Raw genomic sequence first — 23,514 nt, forward strand, 5'->3', positions numbered from 1 at the left:
TACCCATTTTTTCTGTTTCTCAATTATTCAAGAAATTTGGAAAATTTCACAAGTTATTAATATTCCAATATTATTCAGAAGACAATATAGTGTGACATTGAGAAAATTTTGTAGGCAATAACTCAAGAAGACAGCGTTCAAAATGTCAAATCTTAAGAATCGACTAATGTCTTGTTTTGAGTTAAGTAATTACAATTATTGGCATATAATGTTTATGTGGTCAAACACTTGTGTTGACCAATAGATATAGACACTTATACAGCATCAGATCAGATGACTAAGACTACAATTTTAAAAAATTACCCAAAAATTTAGTAATAGTTATACAATTTATTGTTTTTTCATGTTATACTAATATGAACAAATACTACATTGTAACAAAGTCAGTAGTACTAAAAAAAAAATAGACTCGATCTGACCCCATTCAATCCTATCCTGGGTATTTGAATGAGCATCATTTTCAGCATCTTTTCCAAGCATATATGTTGACCTATTGTGTTAAACTCTCCAGCCCCCCCTTATTCCACATCTTAACTCTGTCGTCTTCTCTCTGCCATTTCATATTTATACAACACCATACCATCTTCAAGTAGCAGCAAAGAAAGAAGCAAAATATAAACACACTTGGTTTCTGGGGCCAAGAGATCATCAGTACCCATTTCTCTCTGATCTAGTTTTCTCAGAGAAAAACACACATGGGAAAGAAGACAATGAGCAAAACATGTTCACAGTCACACAAAATATCAAAGAATCATGACAAGCTTAAGAAGCAACAGCTCAACAGCTTGATTGACTTCTTGAAACCCAAAGTTTACATCACAGACTCTTCAAACTTCAAGAGCCTGGTTCAAGAACTCACCGGTAAAGGAACTCATCCCGACTCCTCACCTTTGCCTGCTATTCCACAGCCATTTGAGGCTTCTGTAATGCCTGCAGTTATTCATGATGTTGAAGGAGACCAAACTTATCTAGAAAATGGGATTGAGGAGTTTTCTGTCGAGTCATCAGATGGAAGCGGCCAAATGTCGTCCTTTGGTTCTGCCAAAGAAAGTTCCGTGGTTCCATGCATACAAGAACCTTTCACCGGGTTGGATAACTTTGCACAGTTTAAGGATTTCGAGTCTTGGCTCCTGGAAACGGACTTGGATCGCTATGATGATGCCTATGCTCCCATGATTCAGCATGACCTGCAAGATGTTTCTGTCTTTGACAGTTATGATATGCCCTGCTTATTTCTTGATGATAATTACCAAATCCAGTACTAGGAAATCACCATGTGTAGTTCGTTTTCCTGTTTTCAAAAAGGTAGATAATGAAGCATTACAATTACAAAGGATTACTTGTCAAATGATGAAGTGGAATGCGAACTTTCTATTTCTAGCTAGTTTCCACTTCTCTGCCTCTTAGCGTTTTCCCTGTGTTTGTAGAGAACTAGCAGGGAGACCATACAAGGATTTCAGTTGCTGGCTAATCAGCCTGCTGTTATTCAGTGCAGTTTCAAGTTCCAAGTTGTCGGACCACCATTGCTCCAGTCCATGTGCCTCTAGAAACTTCTGTTTCCCTTTCGACGAGGACATGAAAAGTTTGGCAGCAACTTGAGCATTTGTCGTCCTAGCATTATTCACCTTGCCTGCAGCCTGCAGGTTGTTATGTGTTTCGCCCGAATCGATGTAATAGCAACAAATGTAATCGCTGTTGTTTATATAAAGATGTGGCACCCATTGTCCGAGGCCTAACTGCAAAGCTTTTGCTGCAGATTCTTCTGAGCTAGTCTGAGTTTGATCAGCAGAACTAAAAGGTAGCATTGACCTCAACTTGTTCCAACCAAAACGAGCTTTTTCTCCGATATTCCTCATATACATAGCGAGTGAAGCAGAGGGTGGATTGAACAAATGTGCCTCTATGTATATTCCTTCTTTGGCTAACGTTTTCCCTACTTGAAGAGCAAAGCCAGCCCCGAGTGAATGCCCAGCAATGCATATATTCCTGCTTCCATACTTGCCAGCAAGCGACTTGAGCGCTTTTTGAGCTACACTGAACCTGACAGATCCCTTTAAACTTTCCCAAGCTAGGTAGCGTAGATCATCTTGGATATCCCTTCTCATTGTTGGGGTTTTGAGAAGTGTCCCTCTCAACGCCAAAACAGCAGTTGGTGCACCACTCGGTCTGATAGGCACGAGATCAGCCAAAGCTGCTGCTCGATCCCATTTGAATACCGCCCCAAATATAGATCCATCTCTTTCGTCTGTTAGGGTCTCAGCCAGTGTGTATTTGAAGGGTATCCACCAATTTGGAGCAAGAGCGTTTCCTTCTTTCCTGTTTTCTTGCCTGTCTAGCTCAAGCAAGTAAACCGATTGTACAAAACACGCCATCACTGTTCTCTTATAATTGCCATTCTTCCTGTACATGCAAATGCAAATTCCCAGCATCAAACTTCAACAAATTCTCTCCAACAAGAGGAATTCACCATTTTTTTTAGCAAATAATCATTCTAATTTCTCAAATTAACAAGCAAAGGACTAAAGATTGCATCTGTTTCCTTCCCCAAGACAACAAATTCACAACTATTGACCTGAGAGAAGTGGATTTCTTAAAGATTTATATCATCTAGGCAACAGATGTTATAGTTTCCCTCATAGTCATATATTTCTAATAACAGAAATAATAATCACACAAGCATTATTACTAAAAAAAATAACTGAAAAAGGAGAGGGTTTGATCCAAGAGATTAATCTAAAATTGGAAAGAGGAGAGTACACTAACCAACTGGAGTTGATCAGGTCTCTCCAACTGGGAGTAGAAACATTGCGTGGTCCTGATGCTTGGAATGCATATGGATGATACTGTGACATCTCCTTCGCCATTTTCTCCGTTTCCAAATTCAGTGCCGCCGTAACCTCACCTCCGATACTCCCACATTCCGGCATATATATCTCCTCCGTGTGCGCATTTATATTGTCGCCGCCCCACATATCTCTGCTCTCAAGAATCAAAAGAGCGAATAAGTGAGAAAAAGGGGAAGATTTCTGGCCTCTCTGGGTTTCTCTTTTGCTTCGCTTTTCTCAAGGCATTTTACACTGTAAGTCGGTATCTGATTCCTGAATTGGCGGTGGATTTGGAGCGGATGTGGGCATCTGCATGCCGTCGTCCAGATAAGAAAGAACCAATTAATTTAACCTATTCCTTAGTACCTTCAAAAGTGGATACCAGGCTGCCAGATCTTGATGGGACGCTAATTACGTCTCAGTATACGTTAATTACATTGTTTGAATTCTTAATACCAATAAACTTTACGTAATTAAGAAAAAGGCAAACAATGCAAGTAGGACATTTCTAAGTTTCAAACTGGAAATTGACAAGCTTAATCCTGAAGCCAAGCGAGCTCGCACCCGCGTTGGGGCTTGCAAGTTGCAACTTTGCGGTAAATAAAGCGTTATGGTAGCTTACACACTTCAACTAAAACACCTTACTATCTTCTTCCCATTCCCTAGCAAAAGTTGACTTCGGATCGGAATGAAATCTATGATTCCATACTGATATGATTTAAATCCCATTCCAATACCTAATTACTATGTAATGTAATGCTACATTTGTCAAATTTTTATCCTGTAAAATCAATATTTGTCTGAGATCCATTGAATGAATGAGAAAAAAGTTTAAATAAGTTCATGTAAGTGCACGGTTGGGCACGTAAATGTACATTTTTAATGATTTTTTTGTTTGCTTTTCTGTTTGCATAATTTTTTTTTCATCTTCCTCTTTCTTACTTGGCACCAAAAAACAATTAAAAATATCGCACTAATAAAATTGCTCTTATTGCAAATGCTGTTTTCTGTGACCCCGATGCAAGAGTAAAAGCAGTAATTTTGTTGGTAACTTTTTCTTCTCCTTTCTTCATACCCTCTATCATACATGATACTTTGAAAATTGTAAAAAAATTAACAGTTGGATATGCTCTTATACATCGTCCTACTAAATATATTTTAATTCATTATACTTTTTTTTAAATTTTAAATGATTAGAGAATAATTTTTAAAGGTATGAATTTAGTAAATTTTACCTTAAACATATGATCTTTTAACATGAAAATTATACTCACTCTACACTTACAAGTACACGTAGAGCAAAAAAGTGTCAGAATTGGATACAATTTTGTGAATTAGAGGAATGAGGTGAAAGACATATGATTTTAGTATCTTCCGGGGAGGTGAGTGTAATTTAGAAAAATAATTTCAGTCCAGCATGGCAACACCCTCCGGAAGCTTCTTGTCGTGAAATTGGCAATCATTCGAGCGCGGATTATCCAGTCCGGCGCACCGTCGAGTAACAACCTAACGATGGCCACAGTATCAGTGGCGGCTGAATGGCAGCTTCTCTACAATCGGTATTACAGGAAGCCGGAGCTCTATCAGATGCAATGGAAGCACGTGGACCTAACGCGCAACAAGGTCGCTTGTTCCCCCTTCGGCGGGCCCATCGCCGTTATCCGCGACGACGCCAAGATCGTCCAGCTCTACGCCGAGTCCGCCCTCCGGAAGCTCCGAATCTTCAACTCCGCCGGCGTCCAGATCGCCGAAACTGTCTGGAAGAACCCTGGCGGCCGTCTCGTCGGAATGTCCTGGACCGACGACCAGACGCTGATCTGCATTACTCAGGACGGCACCGTTTACCGCTACGACATCCACGCAGAGCCTCTAGAATCGCTCTCCCTCGGCAAAGACTGCTTCACGCACAGTGTGGTGGATTGCGTCTTCTGGCACAACGGCGTCGTTTGCATCAACGAGGCCTTTCAGGTCTTCTGCATACCCGATTTCAAGAATCCGAACCCGATCCAGCTCGCGGATCCTGGCTTGGAGGACTTTCCGCTCTCTATGACGGTGATCGAGCCCCAGTACACCATGTCTGGAAATGTGGAAGTGCTGATGGCAGTAGGGGATCACGTGTTATTGGTAGAAGAGGACGGGATTCAGCAGCTGGGAGTTGGAATTGGGCCGTTGCAGAAGATGGTGGTTTCGCGGAATGGGAAGCTGCTGGCGTCTTATACACATGATGGTAGACTTCTGGTCATGTCCACGGACTTCTCCAACATCATTTTCGATTACACTTGTGAGGTTGTTATTAAATTCCCAATTTGTTTGCATTGATAGTGTGATGGTTTTTGCCTTCTCTGTGCATATTGCAGATAATCTATACTCCATAATGAAAAGATGTAAATTTTCAGTGATCATAGCTTAATTGAAGGTGATGGCTTTTATTCCCCAGTGAAGTCTTTGATAGAAGAAATTCATAAACTAGAAGTACAAAACTGATAACCAAACACAGAAGCATCATAAACTGCATTGTATTTGTCACAACTGTTGATACGTAAGGAGACTTGGATCCAACTGATACTATAATGCAATTGTAGCAGGGATAAGCATAGGATCTGTTGTAGGTTGGTTATTTTGCTGTGTAAGAAACATTTGAAGTAATGAAAATTGTAGCCTACAAGTAATGATCTGGTGAAGGGGAAGATGACAAAAAGAATAATTAAAAAGAAGGAATTTTTCATAAAAGAAATGACTTCGTTAGACATTTCAGGCACAATAATATTACTGAATTTCCAGAGTTTAGCCCAAGCAGAATGTTTTGAATTCTTGTATAAGGTATCTATTTCTCCTCAATTCCAAAATATTAAAGGTCCTAAAGGCTGCCATTAGAACCTTGCTATAATAAATGAAAGTTGTTTTGGCTTAACACCAGAACTAGTTCAGGACTTCAGGCAAGGTACTTTGCTCCCAGAGCCTTTTTCATTTCATGTGACCTCCATCTCATTTTAGGAATTAGTTTTCCTTGTCTCATTTCTTTATTCTCCTGAAATAATGAAGCATACACTTATCCTTGTTTCCTTTCTTTCTCCTTTTCATGTATATAGTCAGCCCTACCTCCTGAGCAGCTGGCTTGGTGCGGAATGGATAGTGTATTACTTTACTGGGATGACATGCTTTTAATGGTGGGTCCTTATGGCGATCCAGTACGCTACATCTACGACGAACAAATTCTGTTGATCCCAGAATGTGATGGAGTTAGAATACTATCCAACACAAGTATGGAGTTTCTGCATAGAGTACCAGATTCCACCGTATCTATCTTTCAAATTGGGAGTACGCTGCCTGCTGCTTTACTTTATGATGCCTTGGATCATTTTGACAGGAGGAGTGCCAAGGTATGCCCCTCTTGATGGGAACAAAAGGCATTCATTTGTGTGGCATCAATGATTTTCATGTATTTTCACTTTTACAGTTTCACATGATAGATTAACTAACTATATGTGTATCCCATAACTCATGCATGTCTGTGGCTGAGGTTTAGGTTTAATTCTCCATGAATGTATGGCATGTTAAATAACATGTTGCTATAATAGGTGACGCCTCTGTTTCAGAAATTTAATAATATTTGGTCAAGTTGCATTGAGAGCTCAACATTGTTGGGCTCTGAATTAAAAACATATATAGGTGATGAGTTTTAGTTAAATGCATGTCGCAGGCAGATGGTGCACAGGACATATTATCTATATCTTGTTATAGTACTTGCACATGCCAAATGCATCGCTGAGATTAGATAAAACTTAAAAGTAAATAGATTGAACAACATAGTACTCTACCTAGAGGGGAAGTGTTCTTAAAATGGAATTTTTCAGAAAATTCTAATGTTTTGTTCTTCACCAGGCAGATGAGAATTTGAGGTTAATTCGCTCTTCATTGCCTGAGGCTGTTGAAGCATGTATTGATGCGGCAGGTCATGAATTTGATATTTCACAGCAAAGAACCTTGCTAAGAGCTGCAAGCTATGGTCAAGCATTTTGCAGGTTGGTATACTTGAATTATCAGAATCTCTTCTTAATAAAATTATGGACTTTATATAAATGAATCACATGCCCTTATTTACGTTGTTCTGTTTCTGCCTCTTTGGCAGGTTTGTATAATGAACACATCCTTCATTAATAGTTATTGCATAGTGTCTGTGTTTTTATGTGATTCATACTCGTCTGTGCAAGAATCATTTAAGCGAAATAGGCCCCTTACCCCAGAAACTAATCATTAAAGGGGTACATAATTATGATCTATTCCAATGTAAAACTGCAGAGAAAAGTTCATGGAACTTCTTGCCCTGGTTGTGTTCTTTATTGCTGTAAAATGAAACTGTGGAGGACAAAATGGCTTTATTGAATATTTTCCCCCCAGACATGCCCCCTTTTTCCTTTGCTCATTAGATTATAATCCTTACCTTCTTCTCACTTGCAAAAGTTTGGTGTAATCCTTTATATTCAATGATGGCTCAAACAACTATTGGAGCATTACAACTATCACTCGGTGCAAAGGTCTTTTCTTCTGTGGGCTTACTCTTGAGGAACACACCAGTTTTGTTATGGCCTTTATCACTGTTAAACTGTTAAATTTCATGTTCTAAAGAGAACCTTTTTTTTTTTTTTTCCCCTGATTTCTTCTCTCGTTAACTGTATCCAGTTGGCTTTGGCAGCCATTTTCAGCGTGATCGTATTCAAGAGATTTCTAAAACCTTACGAGTCCTAAATGCTGTGCGCAATTCAGAGATCGGCATTCCTCTTAGTATTCAGCAATATAAGGTATTTAATGCTTAATGTTTTGGTTTTGCCAAGAGCGGAGCCAAAAATAAGGTTGACTAGCGGCAAAAAATTAAAGTAGTTCGAAATGCGATAAAAAATATTCATGACAAAATATGAAATATAATTAATTGGATAAAATAGTTCGAATAGAAAACACATTATAGTTCACACATCATCTCTATTGATAACTAGAAAACTTATAAGACTGCATCTAGGTAGGTTAGTACTCCTAATTTATGTTCGTATTTTTATGCTCATTGAGTTATACATTGGGCTACAAATATTATACTATCATTTTTACGGGGCAAATCACCCTCACACCATTAAACTTCCGTTAGTATATATTAAATGCTACCATAATTATATTTCTAGACTAGAAATCTTACTTTAACAATTAATCATTTCATAATTATTACCCGAATTATCAACTATACTTTTTAATATAATATGAATATGAATTTTATAACTATGAACTTTATGACCTTTTTAAAAAAATTATATTATTATTTTTAAAAAATTATTTCAATATAACTATGACTTTAATATTAAGCATTTATTTGCATGTAGAAAATACTAGTGATATTTATAAATACTTATTCTCACAAAACACAAAAGGAGGTGTAGCCAGCAAGTCTCGACCCCTAGACCTATGGGAAAAGCTACTAGGCAACTACCAACTAGGCTCTCTTATCGTTAAATAACTCGCATATATGTTACATATTTATATAAATCCTCTACTATATATGTGTATATATGGGGGGCAACTGCCCCCTTTGCCCATCTTTCCCTCCGCCCCTGGGTTTTGCAGTTGTATCTGAATTTGTTACTTACACAAAGTAACTAAACGTTTTATGCTGCAGTTGCTTACACCTTCGGTTCTGATCGCTCGTCTAATTAATGCTCATCATCACCTTCTCGCACTGCGAATATCAGAATATCTTGGTATGAATCAGGTAAGTATAGTTCTTACTTTCCTTTTAAAAATAAGGTGTTGCCTTTACTTTGTACATTTAGCCCGTCATTCATTATGATGTAACACTTTCACATTCTTTTACTGGTTCAAGTTCTTTTAATTGTTTTAGTTCCCTCCCAAAGGGGTGTGAAAGTTTTTCTTTTGCTGCAATGCTATTTTCTTTTTGGCTCTGCAGGAAGTTGTAATTATGCACTGGGCATGTACAAAGATTACAACATCCTCTGCAACCCCTGATGCTAATCTTCTGGAAATTTTACTTGATAAGGTTTGTGTTTTGCATTGTAGTCTCAAAAAGGTGTACTGTCAGATCTATCTCCTTGGTTGACCAAAAATGAATAGTTTCATGTGAATGCAATATCTAATCTCCTGGGCTTTTGCAATTTTCAGCTTAAGTTGTGCAAAGGCATATCTTATGCTGCAGTTGCTGCCCACGCAGATAAGAGTGGTCGACGTAAATTAGCTGCTCTTCTTGTTGAACATGAACCACGTTCATCTAAACAGGTTTGCTGTTAACTTCTTCCTTGTTACTTCCATTCCTATTTATGAATTGAGTTGTGTTTTTACCTTGCTATTAGCTGAAACTTAATTTGAATAAGATTCTTTAATTCTTTTTCTTTATTGAGTATTGATTGTTGAAAGTGCCTCCTTTTGGCAAAGGTTACAGCAAGAAACCATCAGATAAAAATTAATGATTGAATACGATTATTCTTTTCAGGTTCCTCTCCTGTTGAGCATAGGAGAGGAAGATACTGCTCTCACAAAAGCAACTGAAAGTGGCGACACGGATCTTGTTTACCTAGTCCTCCTTCATATTTGGCAAAAGGTGTTTTTATGAAGTCTAATTTTTATTGCTGAGTTTTTTGTCTATTCTTTGTATTTGCCAGTAACTTGTAGCTTTTTAGTTATTAATTACCCATTGCCAATGACCTGTTACCTTAGAGACCAGCTTTGGAGCTCTTTGGAACTATACAGTCTAGACCACTGCCACGTGATTTATTTATTAGTTATGCACGGTAAGAAAATGCGAACTTGTACTCACTCTCCATTCAGAATTCTTTTCTCCAAATCTTTGTTAACATTTTGCTACCATGTTCCATGCGGCTTCAGGATTTACAAGCATGAATTTTTGAAAGACTTCTTCCTATCTACTGGACAACTGCAGGTTGGTTGATAAGACTTACCAATCCTCTTTCCTTGAGAAAAATAGTTCTAAATAAATTTATTATTATAGAGTAACTTGTAATGCAGCAATACTTATATTGTCATATTCCTATTCTTTTATCTCTTTGCTCTATAGTTGGAACTTAGGTAATAAGATAAGTAAATCAATATTTATTTTTGAAAACGAGTAAATCAATATTTTAAAGTAGTGAGAAGGTTATTTATCAGGCAAGTTTTTGAGCAATATTAAGGATGGATCATGGATGTTTTTGAATTTCATTATGATTGTTCTTGTAAATGCATTTCTATGTACTTGGGTTTCATACTTGAACCCCTTGCCACCTGTTACTTAATTTTGTTTATGTATCCAAAAAAAAAAAGCCAAGTTGGCACCACTCATGTTAGTATATATTTATTACTTGCAATCCAAAGCTTTCATTTTCTTTACTTAAAGTATATATTGTGTTGCATTTAAATTTTCTAGCAGTTAAGTTTTGTCACTTGTATTGATTTGAGACAATCATCCTCTCGTCTACTGTTTATATTGACGAAGTTTCAATTTTCAGGAAGTAGCTTTTCTTTTATGGAAAGAATCATGGCAATTAGCAAAGAATCCAATGGCAAGCAAAGGATCTCCTCTGCATGGTCCTCGTATAAAACTTGTTGAGAAGGCCCATGGCCTTTTTGCAGAAACAAAAGAACATGTTTTTGAGTCAAAGGCAGCTGAAGAGCATGCAAAATTATTAAGGTGATTCACCAATTTTAATCAAGTTAGTTAATCATGCCAGTGTGCAGTTCTTTCTTTAGAACTAAGTGGCAGTAACTTTAGTTGATGGTCTATTAATTCAAAAATAGTGCGGTAATGCCATACTCATAGGTACAGAGGTCAAATAAAAGGTGACGTCATGAGTATTCTATAGAACAAGTGGTTAACAATAGAATCCAAGATATGCCATTTTATCTGAATGACATATTTGATAAAGTTTGCCTGTTAATCTGTTATTATTGATGGATTGTGCAATTGGATGGTGGAACGCTGCATGCTGTATTATGAAATGTGGAAAGTTATCCCCTACTTTCACTCAAGTCTAAAGTATTGTTGGTTGTTATATTCATCTACTCAGACTTAATTATCTCTGCAGGATACAGCATGAGTTGGAGGTGACAACTAAACAGGCCATCTTTGTTGATTCAAGTATCAGTGATACTATTCGTACATGTATTGTTCTGGGAAATCATCGCGCTGCAACAAAAGTCAAAACAGAATTCAAGGTAAGTTCATATTCTTTTAAAAAGTATATTTTTTATTTGTATGGACTGCTGCTTAGGATTTGGTTCCAATGATCACATATTTGTATGTTTGAGATTCCATTGTGATGACTATGATCCTGTTAATATGAACCAGGTATCAGAAAAGAGGTGGTATTGGCTAAAAGTTTTTGCTTTGGCAACTATCAGGGACTGGGATGCTTTAGAGAAATTCTCGAAAGAGAAGAGACCACCAATTGGTAAGTAATTGTAAGCTTGTAATGGTAGGTGGAAACACATTCGCAACTTGATATGGTAGTTTCAAACTTGTGTGCTATGGGTTGCTGTTCCACTTACTCTAAGGTCAAGATGGTTCCACTATCATGTGCACAAGGAATGCATGCCCGTTATGTATGCATCTATTTGATCTAAATTTAAGTGTCTTATATAGTGTTAATTGTTAGTGTAATTTGACCTTTGATATCTATAAATTAAACACACAACTTATCTTTCCAGACCCACAGAATATCTAGGAAAGCTTGAACCATACTGAAAGCATTTTATAGGTGTTCTGATTCTCTACTTCAAAATCTATGAAGTCAATAAATTTATACTCAGATGCATTCTGTTTTCTATAAAGTATCAATGAAAGTAACATAAATGAGCAGAGCAATTATCTTTGCACAGATGAATTGGAGCATGACTAATTGAAACTATGTAAAAATCATTCTTTTTGCCAATTCTAGTTTCAGGAGATATGCATTAAATTTGCACTTTTTTTCTGGCTTTTTTTTTTGAAAACTTTTTTTCTGGCTTTTGATTGGTAGGGGAACTGTAAACTTTAGACATTTCCAGATAAATGTTAAGTTTTGTTCTCTTAGCATGGAGAACTGCTGAGTTGGGTATGTTGTAACAAACCCTGATCCCTCTAATCTTTCATTGCAATATTTAGGCTACAAACCATTTGTAGAGGCATGTGTTGAAGCGAATGAGAAGGAGGAAGCTCTCAAATACATACCCAAGCTGGCTGATCCTCGGGAAAGAGCAGAGGTAAGTAATGAGTTCAAACTGTCAGAAATAGAAATACACACAATTATTTGATGAACATTGCAATGTCAATGGAAGTGGTTTCCATCCCTAATCCCCCATCACGCTCCCACTAAAGAGAAGAAAAAAACTCATTAACACTGGAAGTAGCAAGTTGTAACAAAATTTGATAAAAGGGGCTTTGCCAAACACTCATTTTAGTTGTTTCTTCTGTGAATTGTGAGCAGGCTTATGCTGGAATTGGAATGGCCAAGGAAGCTGCCGATGCTGCATCTCAGGCTAAAGATGGTGAATTGCTCGGGCGGCTGAAGCTGACTTTTTCACAAAATGCTGCCGCTGCTTCGATTTTTGACACTCTTCGAGATAGATTATCCTTCCAAGGCATGTCATAATCTTGTCTCCTCTCAGAAGCATCTGTTATCGGCGTTGTTTGTGTGTTTCCCATCCAATTACTGATCAGTGACTTCTAGCAAGCGCAATCTTAGATCCAACCAATGAAGTTGATGACTATAATTTTGCTGTAAATCTGACTCGGTTCTTGTTTGGGTGTATGTATATATGCCACTATAGTGGTGCAAGCTATTGCGTCTATCTTGTCCTTCGGTCAACCTTTTCAATTTTATGCTTTGTAGATAGCAAGCATGATTCGGGATGAATATTTATGTTTGTTACATAGTGAGAGTTTGCATGATTCCTAGACATTTGACATTCTTGTACCTACAAAAATGATTTCAGAAAAAAAAAAAAAAAGTTTTCTCACAGGTGAAGTGTTTCCTATTAAGGACTTTACATTGATCGGATTTTAAGAAATGCGCATTGTGTACTGCACCAAGGCTTGTAGTTAGAGCAAAGTGACCATGGTTTCAGCTCTTATAGAGAGATATCAATAAGAAACAAATTACTAATGTTAAATGTTAAATATTGCATTAAATTATGTGACTAAGTGGGTAAGTGACCCTTGAAGGCTTGAAGTCTTGAACCATTGAGCTAAGCCCCACAAAGCACAAAATTGAATTTTTTTACATTATCATATTTTAAATTAAAGGGACCAATGAGAAAGTATTTTTACCAAATAAGTTGGGAGAGGCTTGATTGGATTAATCTAATCTTGCCAGAGGTGGACAGAGCAGTATGCAAAAAAGAAGAAGAAGAAGAAGATCGAGTTCATTGCAGATTATTGGCATGGGGCCATTACATAAAAGTCACCGTGCAAAGTAGGATTACAACAAATAACACTGCAAACACAAGCATTTTATACTGCACAAGCTAAGCTAGGCTTGTAATCAAATCAAAATGAAGACAACTTCAGCTCTTAATCAAAACCCATGAGAGTGAGTGCCTTTTTACTCATTTTGAAGGTGAGCGTACGCTGAACTTTCGTATTTTCCATCCCACCTGTGTCAATTTAGTCCCAATCATGTGTTATCGTGTTATATATTCAAGCAAAGTATGTATATATATAATATATGATAGCTATGAACATGAACTGAGACCAATGCACACCTGTGATCTTCTGTTTCTGGAATCTTGAGCTCCAATTCTTCTTCAAATGGTTGGAATACTGTGTCAACTTTCTCATCATCAACCTTATCAAGAGTTGAAGGATCCCACTACAGAGAGAGAGAAGCAGTGAATGATCGAGCTATTGAAGGATGAGGTTCTTGATTATAATTAATTGTTTACACAACACTAATTCTGGTTGCCAAACGTTTTCACAACTAAATCAATCAGCATTTTAGTAGAACTTCATGCCGAAATTTTCATAATATAATTAGGGAGAGAGAGAGCATACTTTGGGAGAGTTATCTTTGTCAATGTTGATAGCTCTGATACCCTTCATTTAACCAAAGAAAACATGAATTTCAGATCCAGAAGAAATATTTCATGAATTTGAACCATCTATAGTAATGGGGATCAATTATACTCGGAAAATTAGAAATTACCTCATAGACATCTTCAGATATCACTGCCCTTAGAATATTCATTGTTAGTCTAAATTCTTTCTTCAGGCATTCGGCCAGTGTTTGTTTCCTTCCTTCTCGAATCTGAAAAGCAATAATGCATTTAGTAAAAATTTAAAAATAAAAACAGATGCATGTTTAACTGTTTAAGGATCACAGAAGCACAAGTACAAGCATTGCACATCATAGGGCATGTAGAATGAACAATTACCGATCTCAGTGTGATTTTTAATCCTGTTGGGGACGATCTTTTGAGGCCTTTAAGCACAGCACGAATCCAATCATTGCCTTCTTTGCTCGCCTCAACTTCCTGATAATAATGTAAGCATCAATTGTTGAACATTATGGGTTACGATGCTAATCATCACATATTCAATGCCTTTAGTTAACAACTCATACAAACGATTTTATAATCTCCTCCACAGAATCCTTGGAAAAGCACTCGTCAATAACGGCCTGCCTGCATGTGTGAAGTAATGCATTTGAATCTCGCGTGTATATCATAAATAGGGAAACAAAAAATGGAGCATATATAGCTGCGTTAATGTGGGAATGTTACTTGTTCAAGACACTTTCTTCGTCAACTTGAACAGCTATGGAGAATTCCTCTATGGCAGATCTGATAGCACTCTCATCACCCGTGTTCAAATCTAGCAAACGCTTCTCTAGCTCAGGCAATTTCTGTCGGGCAAAAAGTTAAAAGCCACGCTTATCAATCTACTTAGTGAAAGATTGGATGGGGACAATCACAATTCATTCAAAACTCGAGATGCTTTCAATCGAATGAAATGACAGTACAAAGTAATTTCATTCGACAAAAAATTTAACTCGAGAAAATAACTGAAACTCTAAAAGCAAAGAACTTACATCCAAAGGTACAAAGTGTGTCGCCATTCCAAGTGCAACCAGTTCTTTACCATTAAGCCTTGCCCCAGTTAACGCAAAATACTCCCCTGCACACAACAAACGTCTTCTCAAATTCTTGTCCTTTTCAGAAAGCCATTTCAGGATTAATTAAGGAGAGAAAGCTAGCATAACACATGCTCCAGCGCTATTTTAATGCCTACCAAATCGGCCCGGAAGGCGAGAGTGAATATATGAGAATCCACAGTCAGTATGAAACCCAATACTTGCTTCTGGAGTAGAAAAAACCTAGCCGACAAAAGTGAAATGTAAAATGGAGGCTCTTACACCCGAAAAATCAATGTTACATTTAGTGCGAATGTATATGCATACTTACCGTCTTTTCAGTTACAACAGAGAACTTCATTGGGACCATCAACGATGCACCTCCACCCATTGAAATGCCATGAACTAGAGCAACCTGCCCGGAATCTCACTAGTTAACAAGAAATTCTACAACGACACATCCTTGACAAATAAAAAATTAAAAATTCCAACAATCTACCTTGTCTCTCGGTGAAAATATTCATTACACAAATGCAATCAAATCAACATTGTACCTGGGGTTTTTTATAAGTGTGGATATGGTAACAAAGCCAATACATCCGGTAAACAACTTCAAGGCAGGAATCCTCTACATATTCACCAACCAACTTATTTAAGTAACAGAATTAAACAAGTCAATACACAAAAAGAAAGCAATCAAATTTCTTGTGGGGGAAAACGGTTACTTGGTGTCCTGCCATCATAAAACATTCTCAAGTCCCCACCAGCAGAATAAGCACGGCCAGCTCCCTTATTGAAAAGAATAAACGAAATCTCAAAGGTTGGTACCACTCAGATGAATTTAGAGAAACAGCAAAGTATGTAAGATGTGGTTATAATCATCCGCTTTTCTTATGGGAGTGCACAGACACTAACCTTGAGGATGATGAGAGCTGCATTGTCATCTTTCTCCCATTTTTCCAGGTTTTCAGCCAGCAATTTTACCTATTCAACGGAAAACGAAAATTTACTGGCAAAAGAAGTTGGAGGACCAAAACTAAAATAGAATCCAATGGAATAACTGAGTAATGACTTCAAAATGATAATTCTTATATGATTAACGTACCACTTTAGATGAAATGACATTCAATTGCTTGGGACGATTTAAGGTGATCAATCTAGCATTGCCAACTTCTTCAGCCAGAACAACCTAAAAATACCCAAAAACAAAACAAAACAAAAATACTAATAATTAATCTAACCCAGGCCTTAATTCTTGCTAATTAGTACTAATACAAGGATTATCCCAGAAAAGGGATATAAGATATAGAATGATCCCATATCTCATAGGGCAAAAAAAATTTCATAGAAATTACCTCTCCATCTAGGTGTGCTGTTTCCTGTGCCATCTGCCTAGCCAAGCAGGTATAACTAATAGCCCCAAACGAAAATAGTAAGAATGGTTCACAGGTTACAATTACCAGATCAGAGAAAGCAGTTAGACCAAGAAAACGAAACAAATTAAAAAGACAGCTAAAGAACTGAACTTTAGTACAAATTGGAGCAGTACTTGTAATTCTAAGAAGAAAAGAGGACAGTTACAATGTTGGAATTCTCGAAACAACAAACTTACTTACTCACTCCCAGCAAGATCAATTCAACTTGTGAATTTGGGTCTGTTCTGAAATACAGAGAAAACCGCAAGATTGCAATAATTGGTAAGAGATTTGAAAAGTTAAAAGTGGAGGGTTTTCTTCCACACCTACCAACCTCCACAAAGTTGTGTCTTCAACACTAGAAGCAGAGACTACTCTTTCTTTTACCTACCACTATAACTACTTTCATGGCCAGGTGTTAACTAATCGTTCAATTGTTCAAGAATTTTCTATGTATTTTGATCTTAAAAATATAATATTGTTGATTTATAAAAACCACAAAGCTGTCAGCATTAAATAAATTTAAAAAAATCATTGATTTTTTTGAGCTACTATATATATAAATTAGGATTATCGGTATTATACTCTAAAAAATAGTAAATTTAATTCTAAATTTAAGTAAATTATATACTAATTTTATGTTGTAGATATTATTTTATCATTTATATTTAGTTTATTGTGCATTTATAAACCTTCTAATTATCAAAAACTTGATAATCATTGATCAAAATGAAAAATGAAATAAAATTAAAATGTATAAATACAATTATACAAACTTGAATTGTTATAAAAACGTGTTAAGGCTACGTGTTGAAATCTGCTACCTAGTTTGGTAGGTTATTTGGCATTGTTCTGTGTTCACCTAACCTTTTTCCCCATCACAATGATGCCATTCATGTGTCCTGCGAAATCATTTTCTTCACCAAATATCCGTATTTATTACAAATAGATAAATAGAGGATCGTAAAAAATAGTTTTAAATAAATTTGTTTATATCTTAAATAGCTCACACAAAATCTTATTTATTTATATATTATGTTACAATAGATGACCGTTCGATATGTTAATAAATAAAAATTTTATTGACACATCCTATATTACTATTCATATACGGAGTATAATAATAATAACATATATAAAAATGTATGACTCAATTTTCACAAGAAATAAATATAGTATATAACTATAGAGACGTAACATAAGAATCTTAAGAGGATGATTAATAGATGAAAATTTAATTAGAAACCTGCGAATTGGAGCAATTTGGTGTTGGCGTTGGTGTAGTGCAGTGTCCCAATTTGTAGTTGGGTCTGCCTGACTCCTCTGGTGCCAACTAGGAAGAGTGCCAACCATTTTGACAATGCTGCTCCTAGATGGCATCCAGGGAGCCAGGCAGAACACTGCTTCGATTCGCCCCCTAATTTGAAATCAAACTATTATCGAATCTCATTTAACAGAAATTCCTGAATTATTCGAATTTAAAATCGAGCATTTTCAGACTATCTTTTCTTCTTCTTCCTAGCTAGTGAGAGTGTGGGAGAATAGAGTTACTAAATGGAAGAATTTAAAGGGGGTGAAGAAAAGGAAAGACAACACAAATTCTCAAGCGGGCTGCTGCCGGCGGCAAACAACGCTAGAAAATGCACACATTGCATGCTGTTTGATGGATACATAGATAGAGAGGGTGATAAAACCAAAAACAGTCGTCGTGTGTTTTTTTTCTGGGATTTTAATGAAGTTTGTCCCTTTCCCTTCGACTTGAAATGGCAGCAAACCACTCCCATCGTGATTATTATATATATATTAATCAAATGGGATTAAATATTATTTGTGGGATTGGAACTCGGCCACGACATGGGACAAAACACAGCCTTGATGAGGTGTTTGACGGATTTTCTCATGGAAATAATAATAATAATTATATGTTATTTTGGAGGATTTTCCCAAAAGAATTGTACTATTCAACGGATAACATGCACTGTTAGGATTCACTTTTAATTTAATTAGTTTGAGGATTATGATAATATTCTGTTTAGTCGCTAGCTTTGTTTATACGTGAGTAACCCCACTCATAATACAATTTGAAAATGAAAAGTGTTGTGTATCCCATTTCTACTCCCAACTTTTACTCTGTTGTATTAGACTCAATTGAACAAAAATAGCTTATCAGAGTCCGCCACTGTTTTCTTGGCTTGATTCTTATGGTTTTTCAGATGATTTTGTCCCTATTTTCGTGGTCCCAAGGTTTGATTCAGAATTAGAAGCTAAGGCAGATGAATTGTTGTACCATACAAACTACAGACAGCTGCTGGGTTTATACAGTAGAAAATCCTTACAAGGTTGATTAGCAGCATGAACTGTATACATACAATCACAGTCAACAAGGAAATTAAACCTCGGATTTTATGTACTAGGAAAAGCAAAATGCAAGAATTAGTACAAAATTCCTGTGCAACAGGCCAGGGAATTAAAAAGGGAGACCTTATATATGTCTCCGAAATAATTAAATTACAAAAATAGAAAATGCTCCACCAATCTTAATTGCCTTCTTTAGCCTCATCCATCACACTCTGATCTGCTCACTTCACCCAGAACCAAACTGGTTCTTTAATGGCTGCAACTTTATTGCCAGTCCTTTATGGAACTCTACATATGGATATGCCATGGCTTGTTCACCTTCTTCCACTTTCCACCTACACAAAAAACCACTCAGTTGTTATATATCGATAAATACTGCACCAGCATCCCGCAAGACGAGACTAAATCTTGTAGTACATACTGCACCGGTATCTGCATCCCGCAAAATGAGACTAAATCTCGGGACCAAACCGGAAAAAGTCATCCACTGTTTCTAGGATGTACCTGTAGTTTTGTATAAGGTGGTGCAGGAAAAATGCAACCTCAACCTTTGCAAGTTCAGAGCCAGGGCAGGACCTAGACCCTCCACCAAAAGGTGTGAATTTCTTGCATGTTTGATCATCACTCTGAATTAAAAGAGACACACACAGAAGAAAGTAAAAGCATCAGCAGCCTTTCCCACATTTCAATTGACTATAAGCCCTCAAAACTTAAATAAGAGGTCTCGTGTTCAATTCTCGGCATTTCAAAAGACAAAATCTCATTTTGCTTAGTACCATGTTTCAAAAATAAGATTTTCAGTCAAATTATGTTTAAAACAACAAAGAATTCGAAGAAATTAAGGTAGGGTTTAGCATTGTGACCTCCCATCTCCAAGGATTAAACTGCAGAGCATTGGCATGGAGGTTTGGATCCAAGTGAACTGCACTAAAAACTGGTAGGACCTTCCAACCAGATGGAATAATGTAATCTACAAAACACCCCAAAAAAATAATAATAAATAAAAAATAATTAAAAAATAATAAAAGAAAAAGAAAAGGGAGCGCATGCATGTATAATTAAAGATTGAAGATGAGAGGTGAATACAGACCTCTAAATTTGACATCTTTGAGTGCTTTTCGGTGCACAAATTTAACAACATTTCCATATCTAAGAGCTTCATTCATGACCTAACAATTATAACACCCCCCCAAAAAAAAAAAACACTTAAAATAATATAAAATATTAAAAAATAAAATTGAGTAATCATTGCAGTCTGCAGTTGTGTCTTACCTTTTGACTAAAATCCATTTTTTTATAGTCTTCCCAGTTCAAGAACTCTCCCTTTTTCTTCATGCTCCTTATGCTTTGATGTTCTAGCTACATCACCATAATTTCAATGAAAAGGGAAGTCAAATAAATGCAACAAATTAAATAATTAATTATTATATTCCTCAAAAAAAGAATACCAACTTTATTAATTATTTATTCTTTAGAAAAAAGAAAAGAAAAGAAAATTGCATGTATGTACCTTTAACTGTTCAAGGGCAGAGTTGGATTGACCAAGAAAATAAACAACCATGGACATCAAGAGCGAGGTGGTCTCATAACCACCTAGGAGAGAATCTAGAACAAAACTAATCTTTTCATCTTCAGATAAGGTATCCACATATAACAGTATCTCAAGAAAATCATTCTTTTTACTGTTATGATCTCCAAGATGCCCCCTTCTCCTTCTTCTTTCCTCTATGATTGCTTTGACAGTGGAAGATATTCTACGTCTAGCCTGTAAAGATGTAATGGAGAAAAAGTTCTTCACATGCCTTCTTTTCTTCCCACAACAAAAAGCATCTCCAAATTCTATTATATAATTAAACCTAGCTTTCATAGTTAATTACCCCCCAAAAAAACACATTAATTATGGTTTAATGTTTTCTTGGCTTCTTGCCCACAAAGACAAATTCCCTCGCCCCATAGAGACTGGGAGGGCCATTGTCTGATAACTCTCAATCTGTGACTGTCAAGGTTCGATTGTGCTTCTTTTCTCACCATCAGTGGCCAGAAACTAACTGAGATACCTGTGGGCTGCTTTAATGTTTTTTTTATGAAGTAAAAGAGGGGAATTGAAATCAAAATTTTAGTGAGATATGAGGAGAATTGAACCTGCACAGCTCTTGCATATGGAGTGCCTGGAATGTAGAGTGGCAAAGAGATAAGCCCTCTCATGAAAGTGAGGAAATCTTGAAGAATCTCAGTTGTCTGTGGCTCTTCTGGGGTTAATCCAAGAACTTGCTTTACTATTACATTGAATGTAAACTGTAAACACCCAACAAAAAACATCATTCTTCAGACCACTTATACAATGAATTGAAGTTTGAGATTAAATTAGAGATTACAAACCTTTCTTGATTCTTCCCAGAATATGACTTGCTTCATATCTTTCCAGGAATCAAGAATGTGGAGGGCAGCCGTCTCAACATCATTGAGAAACTCAGGTTTAGATTTGGTGGTGTTGACAAGGGAAAGGGCAACATTCCTGAGCCTCTTATGGGTGTCTCCCACAGCAACCAGCATTGAGACTTTTCCCAGGATGCCATGGATGGGCTTGGGATAGCTACACTGGAATAGCTTATCCTCATTTTGCAGGATGAAGTAATTCAGGTCTTGGTCACATGAAACCACTGTGGGGGAGAAGAAAAGATGGGATTTGAACACTTTCCCATACCTACATAATCAAAAAAGGAATTAAATTAAAAGGGGAGGGAGGGGGCACATGCATGCATGTATATGATGAAGAATTTACATTAAAAGTAGTAAAACTAGTACTCTTGAGGGTAATGGCAGCTTTAATTTGTTATAATGATGATCCATCAAAAAGAAAAAAAAAACATCATAATTATATATATTCCTCCCCACGTTATTCCCTTACCTAGAACAATGATCTTGCAGGAAAGAACCAATAGAGTTAGAAGGGTGAGGCTTCAAAAAGGCAAGGGTTTCTCCCAGAAGAGGCCACCCAAAAGAGCCCTTGGGAACAACCCCAATCCTCAGCAACCATGGCAAGAAATGGTTCAAGATGATCCCCACCAAAAACCCAACAAAACCAATCACAAACCACCTTTGATCTCCAGCCATGACACCCAAAAAAAACCACTGCTTTAACTGGTTATTGTGCAAACTAGAATAATGGAATTGAAACTATGGTTTTCTTTTCTGATCTCTCCTCCTCTAAGGGCTTCTTTTCTTGCTTTTATGAAGGTGGCAGCGAATGCTGGCTGGCTGGCATTGACCGCCTATATATAGGGGGGGTGGGGAGTGAGAGTGGTAATGTTAAAACTGAGAAGAAAGGTTGGTAAACAGTAATATTACTGTAGTGTGTTTAATTTACAGCAGGGGAGCAAACAGGCTTTAAATTTTGCACAGTGAAAGGGAATTAAATGAAATCAAAGTAGCATAGCTTAGCTAGCTAGGTATACTAGTCTGAGATCCATGTATAGAAGCTCTCTATTCTATATCACACACATCTAGTATAGCTACCCCAAAAATGTATATCCTACTGCCTACTACTACTAAAGTACACAACCATTTATTGAGGATTTCAACATCCAAAAGCAAAAACCAAGTATTGTGAAATTCTTATTTTTGATACTCACCCTCAAAAAAGAGAAGTCACTTGCCCCACACCCATATTCTAGTTACAAGTTTTACTACATTAACTCTCAAATCTTATTCTGTAAACGATAAGTTAGTTTTTTATGTGAACCACAATACAAATGTCTATATCAAAATTTTGTGTGTGGAAGAACAAGTTAATAGTACTTTTCTTCTAGCTCCTTGAATTATAAAACAGTAAATTATATTAATTTAGTAACTTTTTAAATAGGAGGATTAATATTGAATGTTTAGAAAGAGTCCACCATATTAGGTGAAACTTGCACACTATAAATATAATGTCAGGAGTCAATCCTCAATTTATTTTTTGATACTTGTTATTAAAAAAAAATTATAATATATTGTCATATATACATCATAATGCACAAAGTATTGTGTTATGAAAAATGTTTTTCACCCTTACATCTTATTATTTACAATTAAATTAAAAAAAATATTTAATTTCATGTATATATATATATATTACTGGTGAATTGACTTCTTATTCTAAATTGATAAAGAATTTATGTATTTAATAAAAATTATATATATATATATATATATATGTGTGTGTGTGTGTATATGTATGTATGTATATATGTATATATATACACACACGCCAATGAGAAAGTTATACAAAGAAATAATTATAAGCTCTTTAGCAATTTAGCATGGCCATTATGTTATGTTTTGGATTCCATAAAATATAATTAACAAAACAAGCAATTTTGTTTAACAATACATTATACTGACAGCCTGACATCTCAAAAATTCTTATTTTTTATGGTCATAATAGACTGATAGTTTACATGGCCCATAATTTAACTCATTTTGTTGCAAATCTAATATGGTTGACCCATAATTTAACTATTTTTTAGCACATCTAATATGACTCGAAATTAATACATATAGAGATTAAAAAATCGTCTAATTCTCCTCCCATCTCGTTTCTTCAAATTTTGCTTATGTTCTTCAGTTGTCATCACTTACTATAGGTGTGAAACTGACAGATTAGCCTAAAGTCTAATTTAATATATATAATACGTTTGGATCAAATTAGTTTGGTGCATTTGTTACAATCGAAAGACTGGGCTAGTCCATTTTATACTATAGACAAGACTAAACTTTAATTTGGGTCCATGAGCCAGTTCGATCTGTTGACCTGAACTTCTTTTTTTTTTTTTTTTT

General features: G+C 36.2%; 4 protein-coding genes across 5 annotated transcripts; 1 reads left to right on the top strand and 3 right to left on the bottom strand.

Moving 5' to 3' along the window:
- Positions 1-310: 310 nt before the first annotated feature.
- On the bottom strand, positions 311-3,274 carry LOC116011051 (GDSL esterase/lipase At4g10955-like). The gene is made up of 2 exons (XM_031250556.1): positions 2,764-3,274; positions 311-2,400 (listed from the first exon to the last, which is right to left on the bottom strand). The coding sequence occupies exons 1-2, from the start codon at positions 2,970-2,972 to the stop codon at positions 1,404-1,406; spliced, it is 1,206 nt and encodes a 401-aa protein (XP_031106416.1). The 5' UTR covers positions 2,973-3,274; the 3' UTR covers positions 311-1,403.
- Positions 3,275-4,208: 934 nt separating this feature from the next.
- LOC116011466 (protein VACUOLELESS1) lies at positions 4,209-12,814 on the top strand. The gene is made up of 15 exons (XM_031251043.1): positions 4,209-5,111; positions 5,915-6,205; positions 6,708-6,847; positions 7,519-7,624; positions 8,485-8,577; positions 8,773-8,862; positions 8,985-9,098; positions 9,313-9,420; positions 9,537-9,610; positions 9,705-9,759; positions 10,325-10,506; positions 10,901-11,030; positions 11,164-11,266; positions 11,959-12,056; positions 12,281-12,814. The coding sequence occupies exons 1-15, from the start codon at positions 4,338-4,340 to the stop codon at positions 12,443-12,445; spliced, it is 2,523 nt and encodes an 840-aa protein (XP_031106903.1). The 5' UTR covers positions 4,209-4,337; the 3' UTR covers positions 12,446-12,814.
- Positions 12,815-13,194: 380 nt separating this feature from the next.
- Positions 13,195-17,698, bottom strand: LOC116011468 (3-hydroxyisobutyryl-CoA hydrolase-like protein 5). 2 transcript variants are annotated; one of them, XM_031251045.1, is made up of 17 exons: positions 17,585-17,698; positions 16,536-16,583; positions 16,279-16,333; positions 16,029-16,112; positions 15,839-15,907; positions 15,649-15,712; positions 15,478-15,551; positions 15,255-15,338; positions 15,082-15,166; positions 14,882-14,967; positions 14,574-14,695; positions 14,414-14,474; positions 14,226-14,324; positions 13,997-14,098; positions 13,846-13,887; positions 13,557-13,663; positions 13,195-13,448 (listed from the first exon to the last, which is right to left on the bottom strand). In XM_031251045.1, exons 1-17 carry the CDS (start codon positions 17,689-17,691, stop codon positions 13,397-13,399), a joined length of 1,341 nt encoding a protein of 446 aa, XP_031106905.1. In that variant the 5' UTR covers positions 17,692-17,698; the 3' UTR covers positions 13,195-13,396. The 2 variants fall into 2 exon arrangements, with proteins under 2 accessions (XP_031106905.1, XP_031106906.1); XM_031251046.1 differs by lacking the exon at positions 17,585-17,698 and having other exon boundaries at positions 16,540-16,712.
- A 923-nt stretch (positions 17,699-18,621) lies between these two features.
- LOC116011467 (cytochrome P450 724B1-like) lies at positions 18,622-21,927 on the bottom strand. Its single transcript, XM_031251044.1, has 9 exons — positions 21,605-21,927; positions 21,076-21,400; positions 20,839-20,991; positions 20,207-20,461; positions 19,969-20,055; positions 19,787-19,865; positions 19,560-19,666; positions 19,201-19,322; positions 18,622-19,031 (listed from the first exon to the last, which is right to left on the bottom strand). Exons 1-9 carry the CDS (start codon positions 21,808-21,810, stop codon positions 18,923-18,925), a joined length of 1,443 nt encoding a protein of 480 aa, XP_031106904.1. The 5' UTR covers positions 21,811-21,927; the 3' UTR covers positions 18,622-18,922.
- Between the last annotated feature and the right edge of the window lie 1,587 nt (positions 21,928-23,514).

This window comes from Ipomoea triloba, chromosome 2 (assembly GCF_003576645.1).
Source record: "Ipomoea triloba cultivar NCNSP0323 chromosome 2, ASM357664v1".
Classification (NCBI taxonomy): domain Eukaryota; kingdom Viridiplantae; phylum Streptophyta; class Magnoliopsida; order Solanales; family Convolvulaceae; genus Ipomoea; species Ipomoea triloba.